The sequence below is a fragment of the Oxyura jamaicensis genome, chromosome 1, assembly GCF_011077185.1.
Source record: "Oxyura jamaicensis isolate SHBP4307 breed ruddy duck chromosome 1, BPBGC_Ojam_1.0, whole genome shotgun sequence".
Classification (NCBI taxonomy): domain Eukaryota; kingdom Metazoa; phylum Chordata; class Aves; order Anseriformes; family Anatidae; genus Oxyura; species Oxyura jamaicensis.
In genome coordinates this window covers 151,927,609-151,951,079 of record NC_048893.1, presented here as the reverse complement: position 1 = coordinate 151,951,079, position 23,471 = coordinate 151,927,609, and the positions used below count along the sequence as shown (strand labels likewise).

At 34.6% G+C, this 23,471-nt stretch overlaps 1 protein-coding gene and 1 long non-coding RNA gene across 5 annotated transcripts in view; one reads left to right on the top strand and one right to left on the bottom strand.

The window, feature by feature from the left end:
* The window catches only part of GPC6 (glypican 6), a 795,726-nt gene that overhangs the window by 229,934 nt on the left and 542,321 nt on the right, over positions 1-23,471 (top strand). For 3 of the 4 annotated variants that reach the window (XM_035319313.1, XM_035319308.1, XM_035319320.1), the window contains exon 2: positions 9,965-10,123. The exons of the other annotated variant lie outside the window; for it this stretch is intronic. In XM_035319313.1, the coding sequence (XP_035175204.1) occupies positions 9,965-10,123 (159 nt within the window). The remainder of the gene's footprint in view (positions 1-9,964; positions 10,124-23,471) is intronic. 4 annotated transcript variants of the gene reach the window in all.
* Positions 16,034-16,385, bottom strand: LOC118162897. Its single transcript, XR_004748708.1, has 3 exons — positions 16,246-16,385; positions 16,207-16,214; positions 16,034-16,139 (listed from the first exon to the last, which is right to left on the bottom strand). It is a non-coding gene; the product is annotated as an uncharacterized LOC118162897 (long non-coding RNA).

Below are 23,471 nucleotides of genomic sequence, written 5' to 3'. Positions count from 1 at the left end.
TTTTTTTTTTTTTTTTTTTTTTTTTTTCCTGGTAGGCTGCAGGACTGCTTGTACTTACAAATTTGCAGCATCTGGAGTGCAAGGTACACCTGCCTTGTGTCCTCCTCAGGACCTATTAAAATCAAAGACAATGCTACTCCTGTTTTGCCAGGCTCCCTGAATGCAGAGTCCTTCATTCTCTGAAGGACCCTCCACTAATCAAGTTTCAGGATCTTTGAAAAAGGACTGAGGACTTGTTCAGCTAATATGGTTCCAGATTCATTGTATACAGAGAGTGATAGCCTTAAGAAAGAAACATGGGTGCAAGCCCTCTTTAATTGACTACATGTATCAGTTGCTGAGCCCATTTTTTCTAGGGGTATAACTATAGCCTTTGGATGCACAAGAAAAGGTATAGAACCCTGACAACTTGACCTGAACAAGAATCATAGAATCATGTCTTCTATCACAGAAATCCTTGAAACTACATAGATTTTCAAAACTGGCCTGCTCTCAGAAAGCTTTGGGTGATATACAAGAAACAGCAAAGAAACCACAGAGCCCTAAATTAAGAAATCTTCCTGTCTTCCCTACCTCTGCTGGAGCAGCACTATTGCCTGAAGCATCTTTAGCCCAAATACTTCCAGGCCCCCAGGCACACATACCAGCTGCCTGGTGCCTCAGTTTCTTCACCGAGTTTCTTCAAGGTTCAGCTTGCCTGAAAGATGGGAGGACACCTCAGCCTGTAGCCAGGCTCTTGGAGATCTGTCAGCTGGCTATTGAAACTAACAGCCTGATAGCAGCAGTGAACAAAGGATTTCAGGATGTCGATCTGTGTTGCTGAATCTTAAGATTCCGAAGGAAATAAAATTTATTGAAAATATTTCAGAACTTCCTGCTTACTCATCAAAAGTTTGTCTATCCATGTTTTAATAATAGAGCAAGTGGTCTTGTCCCATAGTTTTCAATATCTATAAAGAATCTTTAGATTCATATTGATAATTAAAAACCTTGTATTTCAGGTTTTTTATTCATATTTTATTGCACATTTTTTCAGTACAGTGAAGTTATGCTTGTCATATAAGTGAACCAAAACAGCCTAAAAACAGTCAAAGAAAGTCAGTAGGAAAAATATTAGATAAAAGAACTTTCCAACATCACATTATCAGTGAACATCTGTACCAAGACTTCCTCCTCCTGTGTCAGCTGGTATCCCCTGTCACTGAAGAAGTGTCATTTTTGGTCGGAGTGGGAAGAAAAAGGTCTGAGTTCCTAAATTGCCTAAGTTTTACTGTGGGAAGTCACAGAACATTCTGTTGTACACCTTTAGGAAATAAATATTTCTGTACTTCTGAGTCCATCCTCCTGAAGGAGATGCCACTGGCCATAAGCAGCTTGCAGAAGAAAGACACCCCTCTACTGAGGTTATCTTCTTCCACCTGACCCATTAGTTAGAGTGGCTGGGAGCAGTTTTGCCCCTGACCCTTGGGAGTCACCTCTCTCTAAGTCACTTTTAGAAAATTTTGATGTGTACCAAGAGACTCTGCAAGCAGGATAAACACAACATAAGAGCACAAGTTAATCATGTTTTGGTTACTATACATGAACTAGGAGTAATGACCTACAATGCAAAGAAGTATGAGACACCCAATAACTCTCTGGTGGCTATGCAGTCATCAGTCAGGCTGGGAATGGGCTGGTCTTCCTTGTTGCTGGATATCTACCTTCCAGTTTGCCATTTTTTGTTTTGTTTTGTTTTGTTTTGTTTTCCATGGGTTTTTATACCTTCCCATATTAGGTAGACTTCTTTTTAAATCCTCCAACTCTCAAAATCCTGTCAGTGATTTTGTTTCCAGTACCTTTCATGGCTTTAACATTGACTTTCTCATACTGTAACAGTGATTAGATCTGTAAAACTGAGCTGAGTTCATGCAGCCAAGCTGCACCAAACTTAACTCTCAGACAGCAGAACTTTTGCATGGAAGGTAACAAGATATTATTTGTTGCATGTTGTTGGACTCTCTTGCATTCAGGAATTTCTTTATTAGTTTACTTCTGGCCATACTTCTTGCAGGCTTCTGTGGGCAGAAAAATGAAAGATTTTTTGTCGTTTTGTTTTGTTTTCACTTTTAACATTTTGTTTTCTCCTATTTTATTATTATTATTTTGTTTATTTATTTATTTATTTATTCTCCTATTTTACTGTGTCTGTCTGGGAAGAAGTTAGCTTTCCCTACAACAGCCCATATAGTGCTCTTGTATCTAGAACATCATTGGTATCACACCAATGTTCTGGCTATTGCTGAGCAGTGCTGACACAGCATATAAGCTGTCTCCCAAGGCCAGTAGGCTGGGGATGGATAAGAGGTAGGAGGGGACATTACCAGGACATATGATGTAAACTGACCAAAGAGCACAAGATACCATTACATACCATATGACATTACACCCAACAATAAAAGCTGAGAAAGAGGAAGGGGGCACTCTCGCTGGTCTTCCCAAAGGAACTGCTACCTGTATTGAGGCTCTGCTTCCCAAGACATGGCTGAACATCACTTGCTGATGGGTTACAGAGAATAATTGTTTTCTCATTTTGCTTCTGAGCAGTCTTTGCAGTTTATTTTACTTTTACTTTAAGCTGTTCGTTATCTCAACCCATGTCCCCTTTTTTCATCATATTTCTCACCCCGTTTTTTTGAGGAGGGGGAATGAGAGAGCAGTATGTTGGACCTTACCTGTCTATCAGTGTGAAACCACCTATAAAGTCAAAAACACACAAACACGGAAAATTACTTTGTTTTTTTTTGCCTTGCAACTTTTGTCATAGGCTAATACTTAGGATCTGGACAGTTTGTTCTTTATAGTTGTTGATTCCAAATAGAAGTAAAAAGACAAATGACAGAGCTTCTGGCCTTGTAATTTGATGGGTAGACCTTGAGCAACTACAATAAAAGTCTTTGAGGTTTTTATAAGTTTTATTTTCCATCTTTATAATTCTTTTCCTTAAGCAATAAAGGAAAGGGAAAGTTAAAAGGCTTAGCTGAGTTCTGTGATTAGGCTGATGAGTATCTCAGTTTATGGCAGAAACACCAAAGTCTTATCACCAAAATGCCCAATACTGCCTTCATATTAAGATCAGCATGACATATATTGTACTTGTCTTTGTGAGCTGTTTCTACAACTGATATTGCAGGAAAGTGTGTCATTACAAACCAAAAGATGGGAAGTTTATCTGTTTAATGTTACCATGAAAAGGTTTCTTTAGGCTGACTGAAGCTATGTAAATGAGGGAAGAGCACTGTGGTTAAGGACTCTCAAACTGATGTTGCTAAGTTTAGTATTTTAGAAACATGGATTTTATATATGACAATACAGTGATCAGCAAGGGATCTGCATGTCTTTAAAGCATTCTTGACAGTGCAATCAAATGTCATGATTGTAGTTCATGCAACTTTAACTTTTGTTGCATGTATATTACTAATGGGGTAAATCCTAATTAAGGATTTGTTTTGGGCTTGTCCTTCAGGATTCATTTTGGCAGTATAGCCTACCCAGTTAAGCTCAGGCAATGGACTCCAATCTGTCCTACTGTCATATTTCTATGGGTACTTGAACTAAGCAGTATAAATCTGTCTGGATACATCACATGCTGCAATCACATCTTTATATTTCAGTGTTATATGACACATGTCAATCAAAATGTTTATAATTACATCATTGTGGACAGTGTTATCATAGAATCACAGTATGGTTTGGGTTGGAAGGGACCTTAAAAATCCTCTCATTCCAACCTCTCTGACATGGGCAGGGACACCTTCCACTAGACCAGGTTGCTCAAAGCCCCAGCCAGCTTGGCCTTGAACACATCCAGGGATGGGGCATCCACAATTTCTCTGGGCAACCTGTACCTGGGCATCCTGTTAATAACTAAATTGTCCTGAGAGCAGCTGAAATAAAAAATATGCTTTCACTATGCTTTGTATCATGGTAAAGCAATGTGTTGCTGATATTCTCTTTCTCACCATAATGTTGTATAAGATATTTCTGATGTTATGGCAGGGTGCATAATAAATAGCAAAAGTTGGTTGACAGGGAGGGGAAGTTGGCCAATGTTCCCAGGCGGAAACAAGCTTTGAAGTCAGAAAATTGCAGCCATCTAGCAAGTGAGATGATTAAACTATACGGTACTGAATCACAGCCTTATGGTTTGCTTTCCACAACGCACTGAGCAAAATGCCAGTAATATACCCCCCAGGAGGTAACTAAAGATTCTTCTCACAAACTGTGCTAGCAAAAACCAATTGTCTGGCTGTGTATGCTTGGAAAATAAAATGAACCTGAGTGTTAGAGTAGTGATACTGCTTCTAGTAGTTCAGTTAGGAAGGCTCTAGGGATTTCAGCTCTTTCTTTAGCATCTGTGTAGTCCTAGTCTGAACAGGTTTGCCTTGGCCTCCGCTTCTGTAACTTATTACTGAGTGCTTCCCAAGGACTACAGGGTCAGGGCTTCTTGTAAATGAATGTTCCCTGTGGGACCCATAATGAAGAGACTGTTAACTAATTATCGGTCTGTTTGGAAGGCATACATTTTTTAATTGACCTGAAAGCACTCAAGGAACAAAAGGAATCTGAGGGAAGATTATTTGGGTACAGGGCAAACAATGAGACATTCTCCTTCATAGAGTAGTTGCACTGGTTTATTGGAATCCACTGGACATACAAGTTTTGCAAGTTCAATGTTCCAATTATTAAAATTAGGGGAGTGATGTCTGACGACTTGATCTGTATGCTACAGACAGTTTTCCCTCCCTTCCTTCAGCTGTCATTATCTCTGTAAAAATTGCTCCAATCATCAATTGTCATGCCAACATTACAAAAGAATTAATTTAAATCATAATCTGTTTCCTTTTAGTTTAAGTAGAAAAGTTCAGTTCTGTGCCTTGAATGTCAGGTGGAATTTTACAGAGGCTGCTTGCAGGCTATTATACCCCACTGAGAAGATAATTACAAATTTAGAAGAAGCCTTAGGTCTTCTGGTTAGAGATCAGATTTTGTCCAACAAAATGATATTTTCATTTTCACAATTTGAATACTGGCTGAGGTGATGAAATTCATGTTTCTAATTTAGTTTTAACTGCTAAATAATTTAATGCAGAAACTATGACACTGCTGTTTAGTATTTTGTAGTTAAAGATGACTGTGAGTCAAATTGTTCTACAGCAGCATTTTCTATTCACATGTTTGAGTGGCAGATTGATGAAAGTATTGGGGAAAAATAGTTTTCCATAATAGAAACTTAATAATACAATCATAAAAAGTTCTTCAAAGCTCAAGATTTCACCAGTAATCCACTTAAGAAATTGTAAATTTTGAAAAGCAGGTATTCAGAAACATATTTGCCAATGCATAAAAATATCTAAATCTCAAAAGAGTGGCCAAGGGTTACAGCTGAATGAGAGTTTGGTTTGGTTTTTATTCTATTAACCATTTTAAAATATTTTTAAAATGTATAAAATATAGTGGAAAATATTAATCTAGAAGCAAATCTAGTTCCAGAGAGCTGAGAAATAAGAAGTGTATAATGAATTGTCCACAAAAGACTGAATATGAGCAGGTCTGAAGCAGATCTGTAAAGACAGATATTTATAATTTTAAAGAACATAGTTAATGAGAAGCCCAATCACATTAATCTAATTAGCAGTATGAAGGATGAAAACCTTCAATTCAAAAAATCTTCAATTCCCTTAGGCTTTGTTAATGCCTACAGAGTGTCCGAGTTTGAATGCACACCTTGAATTCACAATTTTTTTTTTTGTTAGCATTTATTTGTTGTTGGATTCATGAAGCAGTGTGGTCACTATAAGTTTCAATTCTCACCAGTCACAGAGTTCATCCAATTCTGTAGAAATAAAATCAGAAATATATATATATATAGGAAATTATGATTAGCATAGAAACTATAAAATATTGACTGCCTCAGAAAGAAGTGTTACTGAAATTGTTAAACATGCAATGTGACCTCTTCCCCCCCCCCCCCCTCCAATAAATAAATAAATAGGTAAAAATCTGGCACTCTAAACATTTTATACAGTTATGCTTCCATTTCTAATATTGTAAGCAGTGATTGCATCAGGTATTTAGGAAATCTGGTAGTGAAATTGTTAAGGGTAGTGTTATATTCCGTAGGGTTTACTGTTCATTCAAATTCCATCTTCTCCAAATAGCTAATACATTTATATCAGTTCTAGCATTTTTATACATATCAGAAATATTTATTCAGCTTGAGATTTGTAAATTGCAATTTTTAAAAACTCTTTTGGGGACACCAAACTAAAATATCTGAATAAAAATAAATAAATAAATAAAATTAAAGAAAGGTCTATAAATTGTTTTTATCACAGTTCAAAGCAACATGCTAGCCAAATTATCAAGTTCAACTGTAAAATTGACCAATTTGGATCATATGAAGGCAGATATGAGATTACAGTTGTAATAAAAATGAAATACTAGTAGCTGATAATATAGGCTACAGAAAGAGATATGTAGGTCAGTATCTTCAGATGGAAATGGTGGTTAGAAGAGTTAGCGTAGGTTGCTGGGAACTGCTGAGTTAATACTTGTTTAATCTAGCAAAATGCTGGTAACCACATTCTGTCAAACATGTCTGTGGAGACACCATTTACCACAAGGAAAAATTACTTAGTCATATCCAATGAAAATTGTAACTTAAAAATCTTTGTTAAAATTAACACATGCATGTAAAAGATTTGGAGTTTCCCAGGACAAGAGTTTGTACATGAGCTGTGATCATATTTTTAACTTGCAAAATACACAAGGTGTGTAAATACAGGAGTATTTGACAGAGAGTTTCCACTCACCATTCCCAGGAAACATCCCAAGGTTTGGACCGAATTGTGAGTCTTTGGAGGCTACAGCCACTCAGGCTCAGTACAAATATGATAGAGCTTATGAGCCTCAATTTTTAAAGCCTTCATCTTTGCTAAGTGTACCTGAACCTCTCAAGCTGATTGGCCAACACTTCACTGCCACAGGGCAAAGGAAAATGTTTTTGCTGTATCTGTAACCTGACCTGACCCTCCAGTGTAGGAAATGGGAGGAAGAAAAAGATGATCTTGAAACAAAATATGAAGAGCAGCATGACATTTTTCATTATTAGTTATTTCCATGAAAACGCAGGGAGAAGAAATAAAAATGTTTTTTGTTTGGTTGGTTGGTTGGTTGGTTGGTTGGTTTTTAAAAAAAGCTGATTATAAATTAGCAATCTGTTTGTAATGAAGATGTTAGTACACATGATTTAGGAAAACACATTGTTAGGAGAGCAAAGCAATGAGGTGATATAGAAGCTGTGAGCATTTATTTAATTAGGAGTCTCACATTTCATCAGCTAATGGACTCATGAATGAATTAATATCTGTTGAATTAAAATTAAATATATATATATGTACAGGCATAAGAAATAAGTACATTTGTACATAAGTACAATGGATTTGTAGCAGCTAAGCTGGATTTTAAAGTAAAATGGGAAGTAGTTTTTGCAGTAAAGAGAAAATAAGACCATAAATAAATAAGCAAGAGGAAAATTAATATTGCTACAAATTTGACTGTTATACTATTTTCAATATACTTTAATATGTCATGATATTCAGCATGACGTAACATCTTAAAAACCACGGCTGTTACTCAGTAAACACAGTGCCTTGATGAATAACATTAGTTCACTTGATAGTCCAGCAGTTCTGAAAAACAAAGAAAACGATATGGAAGAAAAAAAAAAAAAAAAAAAAAAAAAAAAGTGAAATAGAGGAAATAAAATTTAATTTTATTAAAATTCATGACATCAACAGCACTAAAGGATATTGTCATTACAGAAAGCGTAAACTACCACTGTGACTGAAAGTGGGAGAGTAGGTCTCCCCAGTGCTTTCCAATAAGAAAAATCACCTGGGTTTATGTAGGAAAGGGTTTTCAGTTGTATGGATAAGATACATATTTTTTTATTTCATCAAGTACACAGCACTGCTTCTAAAGACAAAGTATTTCCACTTTTCTTGTATTTGTGACACCTAATAAAACTCAGAACATTGCTGTTACTAAAAGAAGGCTTATTGTGTCTTAATATGGTATCTGTTCAGTCGCATATTACCTGTTGAGTAGTTTCTGTTTAATGTAACAGCAACACAGAGTGTAAAGTGAGCATTTTTTTTTTTTTTTTTTTTTTTTTTTTTGCCACTGTCATTTATGTTTGACAGCAGCTGGCTCACTGTTCTCTTAAGTGTTGTTTCTGGCTTAGATGTGTGATCTTGAGAATGGAAAGAAATTAATTTATTGCACTGGTAAGGCACAGAAGACATAGGAAAGAATCCTTACAATACTTTAATGGTCCTGGGATATTTCTTCTCCCTTGTTTTTTAAATTGTTTTATATAATGGTGTTTTTGTAAATGATTTGTCCTTACAGGTAGTACTGCAGAGCAGTAACTGATAATAATGATCCTTCCTGAAGTATAGCCATTAAAAATAATAAAAAAAAAAGTCTTGAGACCGCTAAAAAAAAAAAAAAAAGTCATAGCATGATAGTTCATATATTACAAGTTATTGTAGGAAAAAAAAAAAAAAAGTGAGGGTAGATAGGTCAGGTTTGAGGAATGACTAAGCTTCAAATCAAAAGACTTAATTCAAAAACTAAACTAAATCAAAAAATTGAATAAAGTGAGGGCATACTCAAGACAATATTTATTCTAAGCATGTACAAACCTCTTTTTGATGCTGTTTTCAAAATGATGCAGCAGCTAAATGTATTACACCCCTAGGAAGTATAAACCTCAGGGCCTGATTCTCCTCACTACATAATAAGAATGGTGAAAAATAGTCTTAAAGTAGGTATAAATTGCATTTAAATCTTCTTTATGGCTCAGCAGTTGTACAAAGGGACCTTGATATGAATGAGAATCAGGTCCCCCATATTTATTTAACCCTTGGGCTCTGTATATCTTTTTATTTGCTCCTTTAAGAGATTTGCAGAGGGATTTTTAATCAGCATTCAGTGTACAGAAAACTAAATATTTTCATTGTTTTACAAGTAACTTTAATCATAGAGGCAGATCATTCTTTTTATTTCTCAAGAGGGAATGGCAGAATTTCTTACCTTCACACAAACCGAACTAAATGTTTCTGACACCCTACTACAGTGTCAATTGAAAATTCACATTTCATGTAATAACAGACCATTTTAATTTCATGAGCTAAAGAATTGGTTTCACCTTGCAAATTGTACCAAAGAAAGCAATATTGTCAGGAGAACTGGCACAGTGCTTCAAGAGATAAATCTATTGAATTAAATAAGAGGTTTTCATTACATTTTACATTGCATTTCTGTATAATATAAGCATTAATTAAACTCTTCATTGCTTTCTCCCATTCAGTAGAGCATTTGCTGGATCTTACAAGAAATGTTGTCCAAGAAAATTTGTGGCACCCAAGCACAATCATTATAATACATTAAGAAGAAGGGAAGAAAGGGAAGAATGTTTTGGTGTATTTGGGCATGTAGGACCTGTCTGTGGAAAAACGTAATTTCTGTTTTTCAAAAATACAGAAAGTTTTGATTGCTTTTAGTGTGTCATATTGCTAATATTACTCAAGACATTTTGAATACAAACAGAAAGCAAGCATCTTAGAATTTTTAAGTATACATCTGTTTATGCAGAAAGCTTCAGTTCAAGAATTACTTTCATCTTGAGATGCTTCCACCCTCTCAAGTATCAAAACATCTCCACCTCAGTGAGGAATACCCAAATATGCAAAATTGTTGATGCAGATTCAAATTGTTCCCAATGAAATGCTCAAGCCTTAAAGAGCTCTTTATGTAGACTACATTCCTTAAGTGAAGGGATAACATGCATATTCAGATCTGATGTATTTCTATCTTTATTCAGACATTTTTAATGCCTTTTTTCTTATGATTCCAGGGGAACATTTGAGAATCTGCCCTCAGGAATATACATGCTGCACATCAGAAATGGAGGACAAGTTAAGCCAGCAGAGCAAACTGGAGTTTGAAAACTTGGTGGAGGAGACAAGTCACTTTGTACGCACCACTTTTGTGTCCCGGCACAAGAAGTTTGATGGTAGGCTGGATATAGTTTACTTATTTTCAAAGTTATGTGATTTAAAAGACAGTGATCCGGAATGAATTCCAATGTTCTCTTTACAATTAGATATCACATTTGCAGTTGTCAATTTGGTTAAGATAAGGGTTAAGCTACAGTTGGTGTGTTTATCAGGCTTGTGACTATTGCCTTTAATTACAATAACATCAAGAATTGGACTGTTAAGTGCCTGCAGGCTTGGCTAATGTTGAAAAAGGAGATTAGATATACATAGAGAATTTATAATATTTGTCTCCTAATTTCAAATGCAAAATTTAGGTTTGCAGTTTTGTTTGGTGTTGCAAAATGAACAGTGAATGTCCATGCTTGTTTTTTTTTATTATTATTATTATTATTATTATTTTGTTGTTTGTTTTTGTTGTGATTTTTTTAAAAATCACAGTTTTTGTAGTCTGCTTTTTTAGTTTAGTTTAGTTTAGTTTAGTTTAGTTTAGTTTTAAGGCTGTAGTAATTTCCTGCATTATTTTCTTGTGATGTGTACAGTCTCTTAGAGGAATTCTGACTTCTAAACAGTCAGATTTTAATCACATTTGGGAGTGTTTTTCATACCAACCACTCCAGATGTATTATTATTATTATTATTTTTTTTTTTTGTAAATTCAAGGTGTGATTGTCACAATTTACTAAATACTTGTCTTTAAATATGAACATCAAACATTTTTAAATGTTTGTACACATATTTGCAAGCCACTATTTTTTCTCATAAACTGCAGACTAGTATAGTGTAAAAGAGCTTTCAGGCATGCCTTTATCTACATAAGAAATAGGTGTGTTGAATGCACCTCTCTGCAAATTTCTGTATATGTGTAAGTAGAAAAGACTGTCACTAAGATGTGTAAATCAGCATTGTGAAGAGGAGGTGGAGGTGCTTCTTTGCATGGACGTAGAAATCCTGCAAACAGGTCCAGTAAGTCTGAATAACCACAAGTTAATAGGTCATATATGCACATGTAGGATAATGGTGGAAAGGTTATCCTTGAAGTAAGATTACTTAGAAGTTTGGACATTGCATTCAAAAAAAAACCTGAAGATATCCCTAACTCCTTAAAGTAATTCTGGATCATTCTCTTTAACCAAATAAAGATGATTTTTTTTTTCCTAATCTCTTTTTGATTCTCAATATGATATGGAAAGTAAGATGAGTTATAAAAAGAGGGAATGGGAAAAAATATAAGGACATGCTAGAGTAGCAGACCAGATACTATAGTATAATTTAGAAAATGTCCTTGTAAGGACTGTGGTGTGGATGGTTGCGCAGTGTTCTACACTGTCATGTCTTCCATTTTTACTGTGAATTTTAAATTATTTTTCTTATAGACTTTCAAAATTATAGTTGTCTTGAAGGACTTAAAAAAAAAAATCTAGAAGTTGTGTGCAGTGTTACAAGATGATTCTACAAGGAGAACAAATGTTTGAAACCACCAACAGCATGTGCAAGGCTTTACTTTTTTTTTTTCTAGAAGGAAACCAAGATGATTACTGGTGTTCACTGACAGTCTAAAGAAAATTATGAGCTTGTTTACCATTGAGTTCTGATAGTTCTTTATTACTTTTTAGGCAACTTGAGGTATTTTTATATTGTGATGAATTTAAGCACATGATGGTTTTTTGAGTAATCTGAAATTCTGTAAAAACATTGTACATCTTTATTAATAGTAAAATATAAGCTTGAAGTTACTGACCAGTTATCAATATTGTGTTTTGGGATTCTTATGGATCTACTCTTCAGAAACTGGATTAAAATGTTATGTTGTATAGCACTGATTTTAAAAGGTAACTTGCAAGGTGAGGTCTCAATATTACCAAAGAGCATTTGAATTTTATGTAGAGTTTCAGTATTTTAATGACACTATAAATCTATTCAAAAGCTGTTCTCTTACATGGAAAAACTGCTTAGCCTTTCTAGGAGGCAAACACATTCATAGAAAAATGCATTCACCTAACAGGCTCTCATTCAATATAAAACCAGCTGATTTTTTTTTTTTTTTTTCAGTTTAAAACGTCATGTCACTTTCTTGTGTAAAGAAAATATTAGATTGTTAGATAAATTCTGTGTTTTAATTCTCCATGATCATCTCTTTTTATTTTGTTTTGTTATGTTTTAATTTAGTACTTTGATTGCACAAGGAAGTTTTGATATATGACTCTGCAATTTGATGCTAGTGTAACACAAATAATAAAACAAATACAACCAGTTCTGATCATTCTTTGTAAGTTGTGCACAGGACTTGTGTTCTAATAGAACAGCACATTTAATCAGTACCAAATTATATGAACATATAAGTAATGTTGAGATAGAGTGTACATTATGATTGGTTCCTTGAAGAGTTATTCTGAATGAGTGTTGCTGCCAGCCTTAATGTTTGTGCAGACACGTATATAATTTTGCAAACTCTTAAAAGTGATATGGAAGTTTTGCTCATTTTTGCAATTTCTTTCCTCTGTACTAGGCATGTCTTAGGTGCTAGGTACACTAACCTTCTCAACATAAGACTTTCTACAGGTGTATAACTCTTTGTTGAATTATATTCTGACCTTCATATGCCTTGCCTCTCTTATCTTGTAGTATTTTGGATTCTCATCTATCATTTACTATCTTTTCCGCATCCATACATTTAAGCACAGATGAGATGATTTTCTGATTTCATTTCTGAGAAATAATTTGGGGTCTGTTTTACCTATCAGAGTTATGCCCCAGATTACTATTCATGATCTAATTTTCATCAAGGAAATTAATTCTGCTGTGACTTAAAGATTGCCTTTTTAGCCTCAGGTCAGTCACAGAATCTTACACAGAATCACAAAATCAGAACATGGCTGAGATGTGAAGACATCTCTGGAGACAGACAGAGATGTGCACCAGTGTGTGTAGGGCCAGCTACTGCAGGTTGCCCAGAAGCATGTCCAGATGCATTTTGAGTATCTCCAAGGATGGAAACTCCACAACTTTTGCAAGTGCTTGGTCACCATTACAGTGAAAAAAATGTTTTCTTTTGTTCAAATGGATTTTTTAAAATTAATTTATTTTATTTAAAAATTCTTTTTTTTTTTTTTTTTTTTTTTTTTAACTTGTGACCATTTTTTCTTGTTCTGTCACTAGGTTCTACTGGGCTCCATCTTTTTTACAGACAATTCTTTATAAATGCTAACTTATTCAGTGTTTTATACACATAAATAAGATCATCCTGACCTTTTTCTTCAGCAGTCTGAACAGTCCAGCTGTCAGCCTCTCCTCATATGTGAGATGGTCCAGGCCCTTAATCATCTTAGAGGCCCTTTGCTAGAATGGCACCCATATGTCCATATCTCTCTTGTGCTGGGAGCTCAGAACTATATACAGTGCTCCACGTGTGACTTTACTTGTGCTGAGTAGGAGGGAAGGTTCACCTCTCTCAGCCTTCTGACAATGTTCCTACATAATTTCTAGGTCAATTTTATATTTAATGTTACCTGAAGTGCAGTACTTTCCAAATCTCTCTAAAGACTAACATCTGTAATAACTATATGTATGGAAGAGAAGCTGAAATAAAATTCTTAATGGATAAATTTAGAAAATATTAAATGTTTTGGGACCAGTTACATGGCTTTCCTTTTATCTGGCAATCAGTTCTTGCATCTTAAATCTCTGTATGATTTTATTCACTTCTTACTCATTTGTCATCAACATTTTTAATATGCTGGTACTGTGCTGGGATCTTCTCCATCCTTCTAGATCCATTTATTTTTATTATTTTATATTTTTATATTTTTTTTTTCTACATAGTATGTGTGGTTTGGATCTCTGAGAGACAAATATCTGACAATAGGATTTGTAATGTATATCTTAGATGATCGGTGTAAAATAGCATAAATCACTACACTAAATTACCTTTTTTTTTTTTTTTTTTTTTTTTTTTGGCTAAGCCATATTTACAAATGTGTACATATATATTGTCCACATCTGTATACTTGCATTGCCATACTGCATGGTAATTTCCAAAGATTCAGTATCTGGAATTTCACTATTGGGTGCATGAGGATGCAGTGAATCTTCTCTTGAGAATTTTTGCTAAGAAAGCCTTGAAATGAGAAAAAATCCTTTAAAACAGTAGGATCAACTTTACTAACAAATATTGCAGTATCTGTTTCAGCAAGGAAACAGATACACAAACCCTTCCAAAATCTAGGAAAAAGAACAAAAAGCCCTTCCAGCAGACAGGAAATACACAGGAAGTGAGGAGTTCCAGGAGATATGTTCTCTTCTTCTGCCTCCAGACTTTGGGTAAGACTAAGCCAAATAAGCAGACATTAAATGATCAGCTCTTTCCTGTTCCTAGCAATAGACAATCATGCTGTAATTCCTGGACCCCCACTGTATGCCTCAAAGCAGCTTAAAATATATTATGCTCCCAATGTAGTTATAATAGCGTCATCTTATTATCACTAACTCCCTTGCATTACTGAGCAGCTGTTTCACAGACAAGCCAATTTCTTTTAAATATTGTTCCATCAACAGCCCAAACCATCCCTACCAGAAGGTTTTGTCATGAATGATAATGAGGAGACAAGTATCTGTTTGGTGACATTTTCTCACTAATTCTTTAAATAGCTATAGGAAAAATATGGAAAATAAAATTATTTAAGGTAGATTGATCTGAGCTTCATAAAAGAGACACTGTCTCCTCATTCTTATTTAAAAAGGATGGAAATCTTGGCAATGGTGTTAAAAATGAAAGAATGTATAAGAATAACTATCATGAGCTTGAAAAGTTATGGGTAGCCTTCAGCAGAATTTTTGAAGCATGATGTCACTGAAGGAAAACAAACTGAATGGTATATTGATCAATCTGTATCTGTATTAATCAATCATACATTAGTGCTACTTATATTTCCTATCCCTCATTAAAATTGACTGGGAAAAGGAAGAAAAAAAAAAAAAAAAAAAAAAAGAGTAAAATAAGGGAGATGCTTGAAGTCAGAATACACTGGGGTTCAACTGCATGGCCAGTGTAAGTCATTGGTCCTCTGCTTCCCCTTGCTTTTGTGTTTGCTGCCCTGCCCATCAGTCCAGATTGGGCCCCAGCTTATGTCTGGAGCTACACTGATGTCCATGGACTTCTGCCGAAGAGTGACTGCAACAGAATGGGACTCCACTTGCACACTGTTGATGTCATGGTCAGCAGGTGAAGCATAGATTTTCAGCAGGACATTTTTCTCATGTTTTGCTTGCACTGAATGTGAAAAGGAATTATTTTCACAGTAAGACTCGTTTTGTGATTTTTTTTCTTGGGTTTTGGAAGCAGGGAATAAGAAACATCTGCCTTTTCCACATAACTGTTTGAAGTCAGGAGTCTTCTAAGGAGTGTGGTAAAGCTGAATAGATGCAGCATATACTGTGAACTTTGCTCACCTACCCACACTATTCTGGTGCTGCAGTGCTGCAATGTCTGCAATAGGACGTGAACTCCATGATATGAATGTTCTGATATCAGATTTTTAGTTTTTTTTTAATTTAGTTTAGTTTCCTGATAAAAGATACCCTACATTGTATGTGACAGGAAATATTCATTTGAAAACAAAATATTTTAGATCTGGTCCAATCCTATCAGAGCTGATAATAGACTAATAGGAATCTGTATTGCCTCCAAACAATTTTAGGGTCTAATCCCATGGGATTTACACTGACAAAGTGATGGTGTTTGGTTTTGTTTTCTTCCTTTATGTTACATGATTTTCAATGTCACTTTATGTATTGTCACAATGTATTGTGATACATTGTGTCACAATGTCACAATGTATTTCCCATTAAATGTAAAACCCACTGAAAGACAGGTGGATTTTTAAAACTCTGCAACTGTTAGGCTGTTAGAGTGTTAGCAGGCCACAATTTCCATATAATTCATCCTGTGTTTTAACAGACTACATAACTTCTGCACTTCCCCAAAAATATGGGCAAAATAGAGCAGTTGAAAATGCCCCAAAACTGTAACATCTGCTGGTTTTGAGTATGTAACTGCTCACAAGTCTTTGTTGGACATCTGGTGCAAGTTTTGAAACTTTACAGATATTCCTGATAAAAGATATCTTACATTGTATTTGACAGGAAATATTTGAAAACAAAATATTTTAGACCTCATCCAATCCTATCAGAGTGGATAACAGACTAATAGGAATCTCTATTGCCTACGAATGATTTTAGGCCCTAATCCTAAGGGATTTAGACTGAGATTACTGTTTATCATCATTTCACACGTTATGGCAAAATTTGCCTGTAAATTACATTAGATCAAAATAAAGTATTTTGAAGATCAACCAGAATATGAGAGGCCTCAAGCCTAGGAATCTCAGAAAGGAATAATTATCCCAGTAGTAAGAACTATTTACTGACAGTGGTGCAAGCTCCTATTACCTGGTCAGGTTCTGTGCTGGAAGGCAGTACTATAGGAGTTGGTGTCTCCTGCACGCTTCCTGCAGCCTGATCAATACTTCATGCATTTATACGGCTTGCTCTCCCTGTTCTTCTGCAGCTTAATTTGATAGGTGCAGCTGGTCAGTGGAACGTGTAGTCTTCCAACCAGTTGCATCAGGTTTATGAAGTTACAAAGTGAAGGACAAGCCGCTGCACTGTGCTGGAACAGTTGGGCATGGTCTAGTCTACAAATAATCTCTTTAGAAAACATGCTGTCCAGGTATAGCCAAATCTGAGCAGGCTTTGACTGCTTTTGATCCAATGTTTTTCCTATTAAATATATAACAGAATCTGATCTGTTGAATATTAGATGACCACAGTATAGGCTACTCCTGTAGTCAATAGGGAATTATAGATTCAAGCCATGTTGATCTAAAGGTTACAAATAAAATCAGAAAAATTTCTCCATTAAGTGCTTATTTCTCCGTATTAATTAAAGAGGGTACTTAGTTCATACATTGATGCCTATACTGTGGAGGTAAACATTTATTCAGATAAATTCCATTATGATGAATGTAATATAGGAGTGAAAAATCTAAAATATTTTTGAGGTTCTCTGCCACTTATTTACCTTTTCTACTATAGTAATTCTCTACATATTTTCTGCAGTGTTTTGTGAGGAAAAAAAAAAAAAAAAAAAAGACATTAAAAATACTGAGGTGAGTAAGCACTGTGGTGATGAGTTATTAATTATTTTATACTGGTTGGAAAAAAAAAAAATCATCTTTCCTGTTAAATTCAAATGACATTTAATCTTCGCTTAAGTTCTGAATGGAGCATGCTTTAATATTTTATGATGGAAATTGTTTTCTTGACTTAGTGTCCAAGACTTAAAAATGCTAACCCATGAGTAAAATCACTGATTTACAAATACCAAATGTGATAAATGATTAAGTCCCAAATAGGATTTTTGTGATTTATTAAGCGAATAGAGGCAAGCAAACAGCGCTGGGTGCACCGGGAGTCTCTGCTCTACCAGGAGGCACTCCTGTTACATCAGGTGTCTGATTTTTATGCTCCTAGACTAATACATATTCATCACTATTCCTAGAAAAGGCGGGGTTATTATAATTAGTTCTTGGAATCCAAACCCTCTCTGGACGCATGCGTAGCAGTCTCTGGTGGTCTTTCTGGGGGTCTCTTGTGCTGAAGGCTCATAGTCTTCCTCCCAGGCTTTGTCCTTCGGTCGTTCTTCAACTCCCCCTTTCTCCTTATTTGGTGGATCTCTTTGCTGGTTATCAGAGGCTTGTGCAGCATCCCATGCAAAAGTCTGCAGTTTCCTAAAAAAACTCCTTGGTCCTTTTATCTCCCAGACTCGAGTCTCAATGTTCGCCCTTCAAACCCTCTATTTACACAAATTGCTGGATCATTCCTTTGCATGACACAAGAACTATGTACACTAATCACTCTGTTTTTCTTAAATAGGAGCTTATATTTCATCATGCGGCCCTATCATTGTTCCATACTGACACGAATCAAATAAACACATTTCACACAAAAAAATAATAAAATAAATAAAAATGCAATTAAAGATGCTTCATAGAATAGAATTTATAAATGACTCTGCCTCAAATCCATATCACTAATGACAAACTTTAGTATTCAGACTGAATATCAGCTATCAGAGTCTCTGTAACCCATCCCGGATTCTTGCTCTGACAGTAGGTGCTCAGCTGACACACATCAAGGATAAAACTATTCTGTAAGAAATCAAAAACTGGGACTGTAACTAACAACCAAGCTGCAAAATGTAGTATCAGCACCCAGGGTAATAGGAATTGTAGCCTTATATTTTCTTATTTGTTATCCTCAACCCTCATTAAATACAGAAATACTATTTTTGAAATTAATCTCTTTGTTGTACTTTTGCTGCCCTTCCCTTCTTAATTCTTTTAACTGAGTGTCCAAAAAACTAGTACATTAAAAGAAAAATTTTAAATAATAGATCATGAAATGGATTCTGGAATATGTGAAAAAACGATTAAGTGAGTCTGGCTCTATATCTTGGCTTATCTAAAATATATAAATATATAATAATTTTTGGGTTTTATTTGAAATTAAACTTTTTTTTTTTTTCCTTACTTCTGCTCTTTGTTTTACTAGGAAAAAAAAAAAAAAAAAAAAAAAAAAAGACTGGCTCTTCTTCTGAGAGCAGTGGATTGTCATGGAAATGTCACTTTTATGTCACTTTTAGTATTAAGACAATCACTTTAGGGAGAGAAGGGAACATGCCAACGTTCCATACAAATACTTTTAGAGACACTTTAAAAGCAGACATGTTAAGGTCCACTTGCGGACCTTACTTAATGATAGCTATGAAAACATCATATATAAATCAGAGCTATTAGACCTTTAGACGTGCATAATTTGAAATTCTGTATTTTCACCTTTCTCAATTTTCCAAGATATACTATACTCTTGTTTCATGTGCTCAATGTGTTTTTTACATATTAATCACATGCTTAGTTTACTCTGGTGCATATGTAGATTTATTTACAAGCTTTAGCAGATAAAAACTCTTATTTTCTTCTAGTTGTGACCTGTGCTCTGTATGCATTCAGAATGATACACCACAGTTGTATGTCTCAGCAATGTGCAGGTCAGTTACCTGTCATTAACAGTGGTTGTATATGTAAAGGGTAGTGATAGGCCAGAAGGAGATTAGCTGAGAAAGGGGTGGAGAGAGAGAGGTAGAGCCAAATGTACTACGCTGCGAACTATCTGCTGTTACATAAAGTTCAGTATACAACTTGCTGGGACAATCTTAAATGGGTAAATTGATGTAGCTTTTGTCTTAATAATGGAGAGACAGATGGTGAACACCATTGCTACTTGAAGTGTGCTCTGAAGATATACCAAGAATTTTAAAGTGAAAAAGAAGCCTGAAATATATCTTATTTATTGTATGGTGGGTTATTAATTTAACACTCTTAGGTGAAACTTATTTACTGTGAATTTATATTTTTCTGTGGTATCATGGAAGCATCAAAAAGCCATTTACTATATTTCAGTTAGGAAACATCAACACACAGCTAAAAGGCTCTCCTTGTTCTTGAAAAGCTACTCTTGTAGTGAAAACAGTAGACATATGTGAAGCAGGAAGGAGGTGAAAATAGCTCATTTCAGTAATCTAAGCCATTTTCAGTCAATGAAATCTCAGCAAGATCATGGCCAAAAAAGGCAACAGGAGATAGTTATTGAGTACTAACTTCAGTGAGTGGGTGCAGCTTATATGATTTCATTTTTACTCAGATAAGAACAACTTGAATATACAGGTATTGAAACCATGCTGAGGAAATTCTGTTGTTCGGTCCATTTTTCCTTCTTCTCACATTAAAATATTTTCAGTTTAAGTAAAGTGTCCATTTATAAATATTTGTAAAAAAAAAAGGCTGAATCAAGGTTTGGTAGGACCACAGAGTAGCTACTGGAAGACAAGGTGATCACTGTGAACTAGTTTCTGAAGCATGTGTCCAGAAGGGAAAAAACGTGACATACTTTCAGTGCATAAGAAATTGATACATGTGAATGAACAGAGACTAGGAAATTTAATGTATTCTCAGAGCAATTAACTATTACAACTGAGGCAAATAATGATCATTTGAGTTTCTTAATTTTAAAAAATTTGAAAGAGTTGTTTGAAGAAAACACTTTGTTTCAATAACTCCACAAGGCAAGAAGAAGGACATGCAGCTGAAAGTGTTTTCCACATCAACAAAATGCTCTACAGATTCAGTTTTGAATTTCAGTAAGTTCAGGTATCTTGAAGGATTTTGAAAGAATGTTAAAAGTTATTTTCAATTAAAAAAAAAAAAAAAAAAAAGCATTTAGAAGAAGAAACATTATTATGAACTATTTTCAGAATTCAATTTTTTGTAGCACAATGAAATGCTATGAATTTGTAAAATGTTTTGGCACATGTAGACCTTTATTTTTAATTTTTGTAGGTTACTAATGTTAAGTTTTGTTGTTGTTGTTGTTGTTGTTGTTTGTTTCTTTGTTTTCAGTTTTACCACCAAATCTTAAACACTCTCAGGAAATTAGTGGGTTTTGGTGTCTGCTGTTGAATTTTTATCTCTGTAAATTTTCTGATATTCATACAATTCCATATATGAATTTAAGCTCTCAATACATACCCAGCAGAGGCAGCTTACCTAATCTGGTGCCTTAGGAAGTTTCAGCACTTCAGCCTCTGTGAGTCTGTAAGCAAGAGAGGACTCAACTTTTAAAAATTATGACTTATTTTTTCATACACTTTGTTTTAATTCTAACTAGGCTCTAAAAAAGTCCCAGTCATTTTAATCAATGTAAATCAGAGTAGGAGGTCATTTTTGATTTTGGATGATTCTGGATATTTGAACCAGTGAAAATTCCATTTTTAGTGAGGTTGCCACATTGCCACAGTTTTGCCATGTTAACACAAAATCCAACCATTATTGGAGTTTACTTCTTTAAACTCTCCTTCTATCAACGTAATCAATGGGTATGGTGATATTTCTGGCAGCACAAGATGCAGCTAAATTAAGCAACCTTCCTAACTGCTCTCTGACTGTAAAGTGTGCACCTTGCACCACACATGGCATTTTCCTTTGTCAATGTGGAGCTTAAATGCCTTCTCTAAAAATCATAGTGGTGTGAGAACAGTTTGGCTATAAAGGAGGATAAATGGAGAGCTGTGTGATGCTAATAACAGCTGTCCAAATAGGCTAATGAGGCAAACCCAACATCACACATTCCTGTCTCTATTATGCTTTTGGAGATTTGTTCTTGAAATGTCATTAATAAGTGGAAGTCCTCTACACATTCTTCTTTAACTTTTCTTTCAATGTTTTGTCATATCCATCATTTTATCAATATTAATTATTAAGCCATTTTAAATATTCAGATCATTCTGTAGATTACATTGACTTAAAGAATTTATTTAGCAGATACATAGTTGTAGTATTTAAATATCAGTCAATCCATGTTTATGTCAGACTCCTTAAACTGTGTATAGATATATCTCCAAATTTCAATAAGAGGGTCCAAAAAATAAATGAGTATTCTCTGGAATAAATTAGTGATCTGTGGAAGGTTATGTGTAAGCCAAAGTTATTTTAGTGTGGTATATTCTTTCAGCAGTCCCACTGTCAGAGACAAGCTTTTCCAGCACGCTGTAAGGTCTAACATGATCTGGATTTACACATCAGTAGGTTGCTTACTGAAAATTTATTGCTGTTGTAGTAGTGTGCCTAGAAGGAAGTGGTTTTATTAATCAATTTCTATAGAAGAGTATGGAAGAAGAGTGAAGGGAAGATCAGAGCTGAGAGAAGGACAGATAAGAACTGGCTATGCTTTTAAGCAGCCTTAGTCCCTGTGAAAAGATGAAGGAATGTTGAAACTTCACCAAGTTTCTGGCCCAAGGAAGGCCAGCTCAGCAACTGTGTCTCAAGGGTAATCTGCAGGTCATTATTGCCATTGTAATAAATGGATTTATTTCTCAAATGTTGCAGGACCTGGTAGAGCATGTAAAGGTCTAAGCAGTGGAAGGCTGGTACCTGGGGATTGTTTACCAGCAGGAACTTTTTGTTGTTGTTGAGGATTATGTAGTATGTAAATCTTCCCTCTTCTTGGCACCTGCTTTTCCTCAACTTAAAGAATACTTCAAAGTGCAAGACGTGCCTGTAGTTAAGCATTCAAATGCACAGCTTAAAAGGAAAAAAATGCAACAGAGTATAAAAATAATATCAATGTTTCCTGGTTTGGCTAAAATTTCTAAATAATTTAATCTCTTTAATTGATATTTCTAATGCTGTTATTTATATATTTATTTATTAAAATTGCCTTAAATAGGAAATGTGTTGTTATGTAGACTGGCAATGTCCTTATCAATACTGTATATTATGTTTATTTATTTTTAGTACTTTAAGAATGTTCAACAAAGCTATAATCCATATTTAATTTAGGATGAGCAGCTATATGAGGAGCTTTGTAATATAAATAAATACAGCATGACGGTTAAAAAAATAAAAAAATAATAAAATAAAATAAAACAGGCTCACTGAGCATAAGATCTGTTTGCAAAATAACATATACTTGAATGTCCTGTTAGTAGTTCTCAAACTGAGAGTCATGTGGTAATATTCCTTGTGAGTTTGCGCAGTGCTGGTCATGATGATGTGAAATTAAAAAGTTTATATTGTGACCATGTGTTTTTTATGTTTTGTTGCATATTTTATATATCTTATCTTATAGAAAATATATTTCTACTTACTTAGTTTTTTACATAAGGAGATGAATATCAATCTTGCATGTTAAGTGTTAAGCATATTGATAGCAACATATTTTTTCTCCTGGTTATAGGGCACACGCATAAAAGGGGACAAAACAAGACCTCTTGTTTATCAGTACATTTAGAAAAAAAATATATATATATATATATATATTAGAGGTCATTTAAAAGAGTACATTGCCAATAAAAACTGAATAAATAAATAAATAAATAAATAAATAAATAAATGTAAGTGACTTCTGCATGCAAAGATTTTAAAATACTGACTGAAGTTACTCTTCTTTGAATGGGTGACCTTTGTTTTCCTGGAATGCAACTTTCCTGGAATGCAACAGGACATCAGTGTTCTTAACTGTCTGTAGCTTCTCTCCTTCTCAGAAAACTCTATTTGTTACTAAAACCTGGCATATTCTTCTCTCTTGAAATTTCTTTAAAGTGATGGCTTTTTAACATGTTTTTGATGGTTATGGTTAAACTTGTAATATTCAAGAATTTTAGTTGTAGAAGGTTAGGATCAAGGTCACTCTACTGTAATGGTCATTCATACCACCAGCCAACATTAAATCAGCTAAACTGTTTTAGCTTAT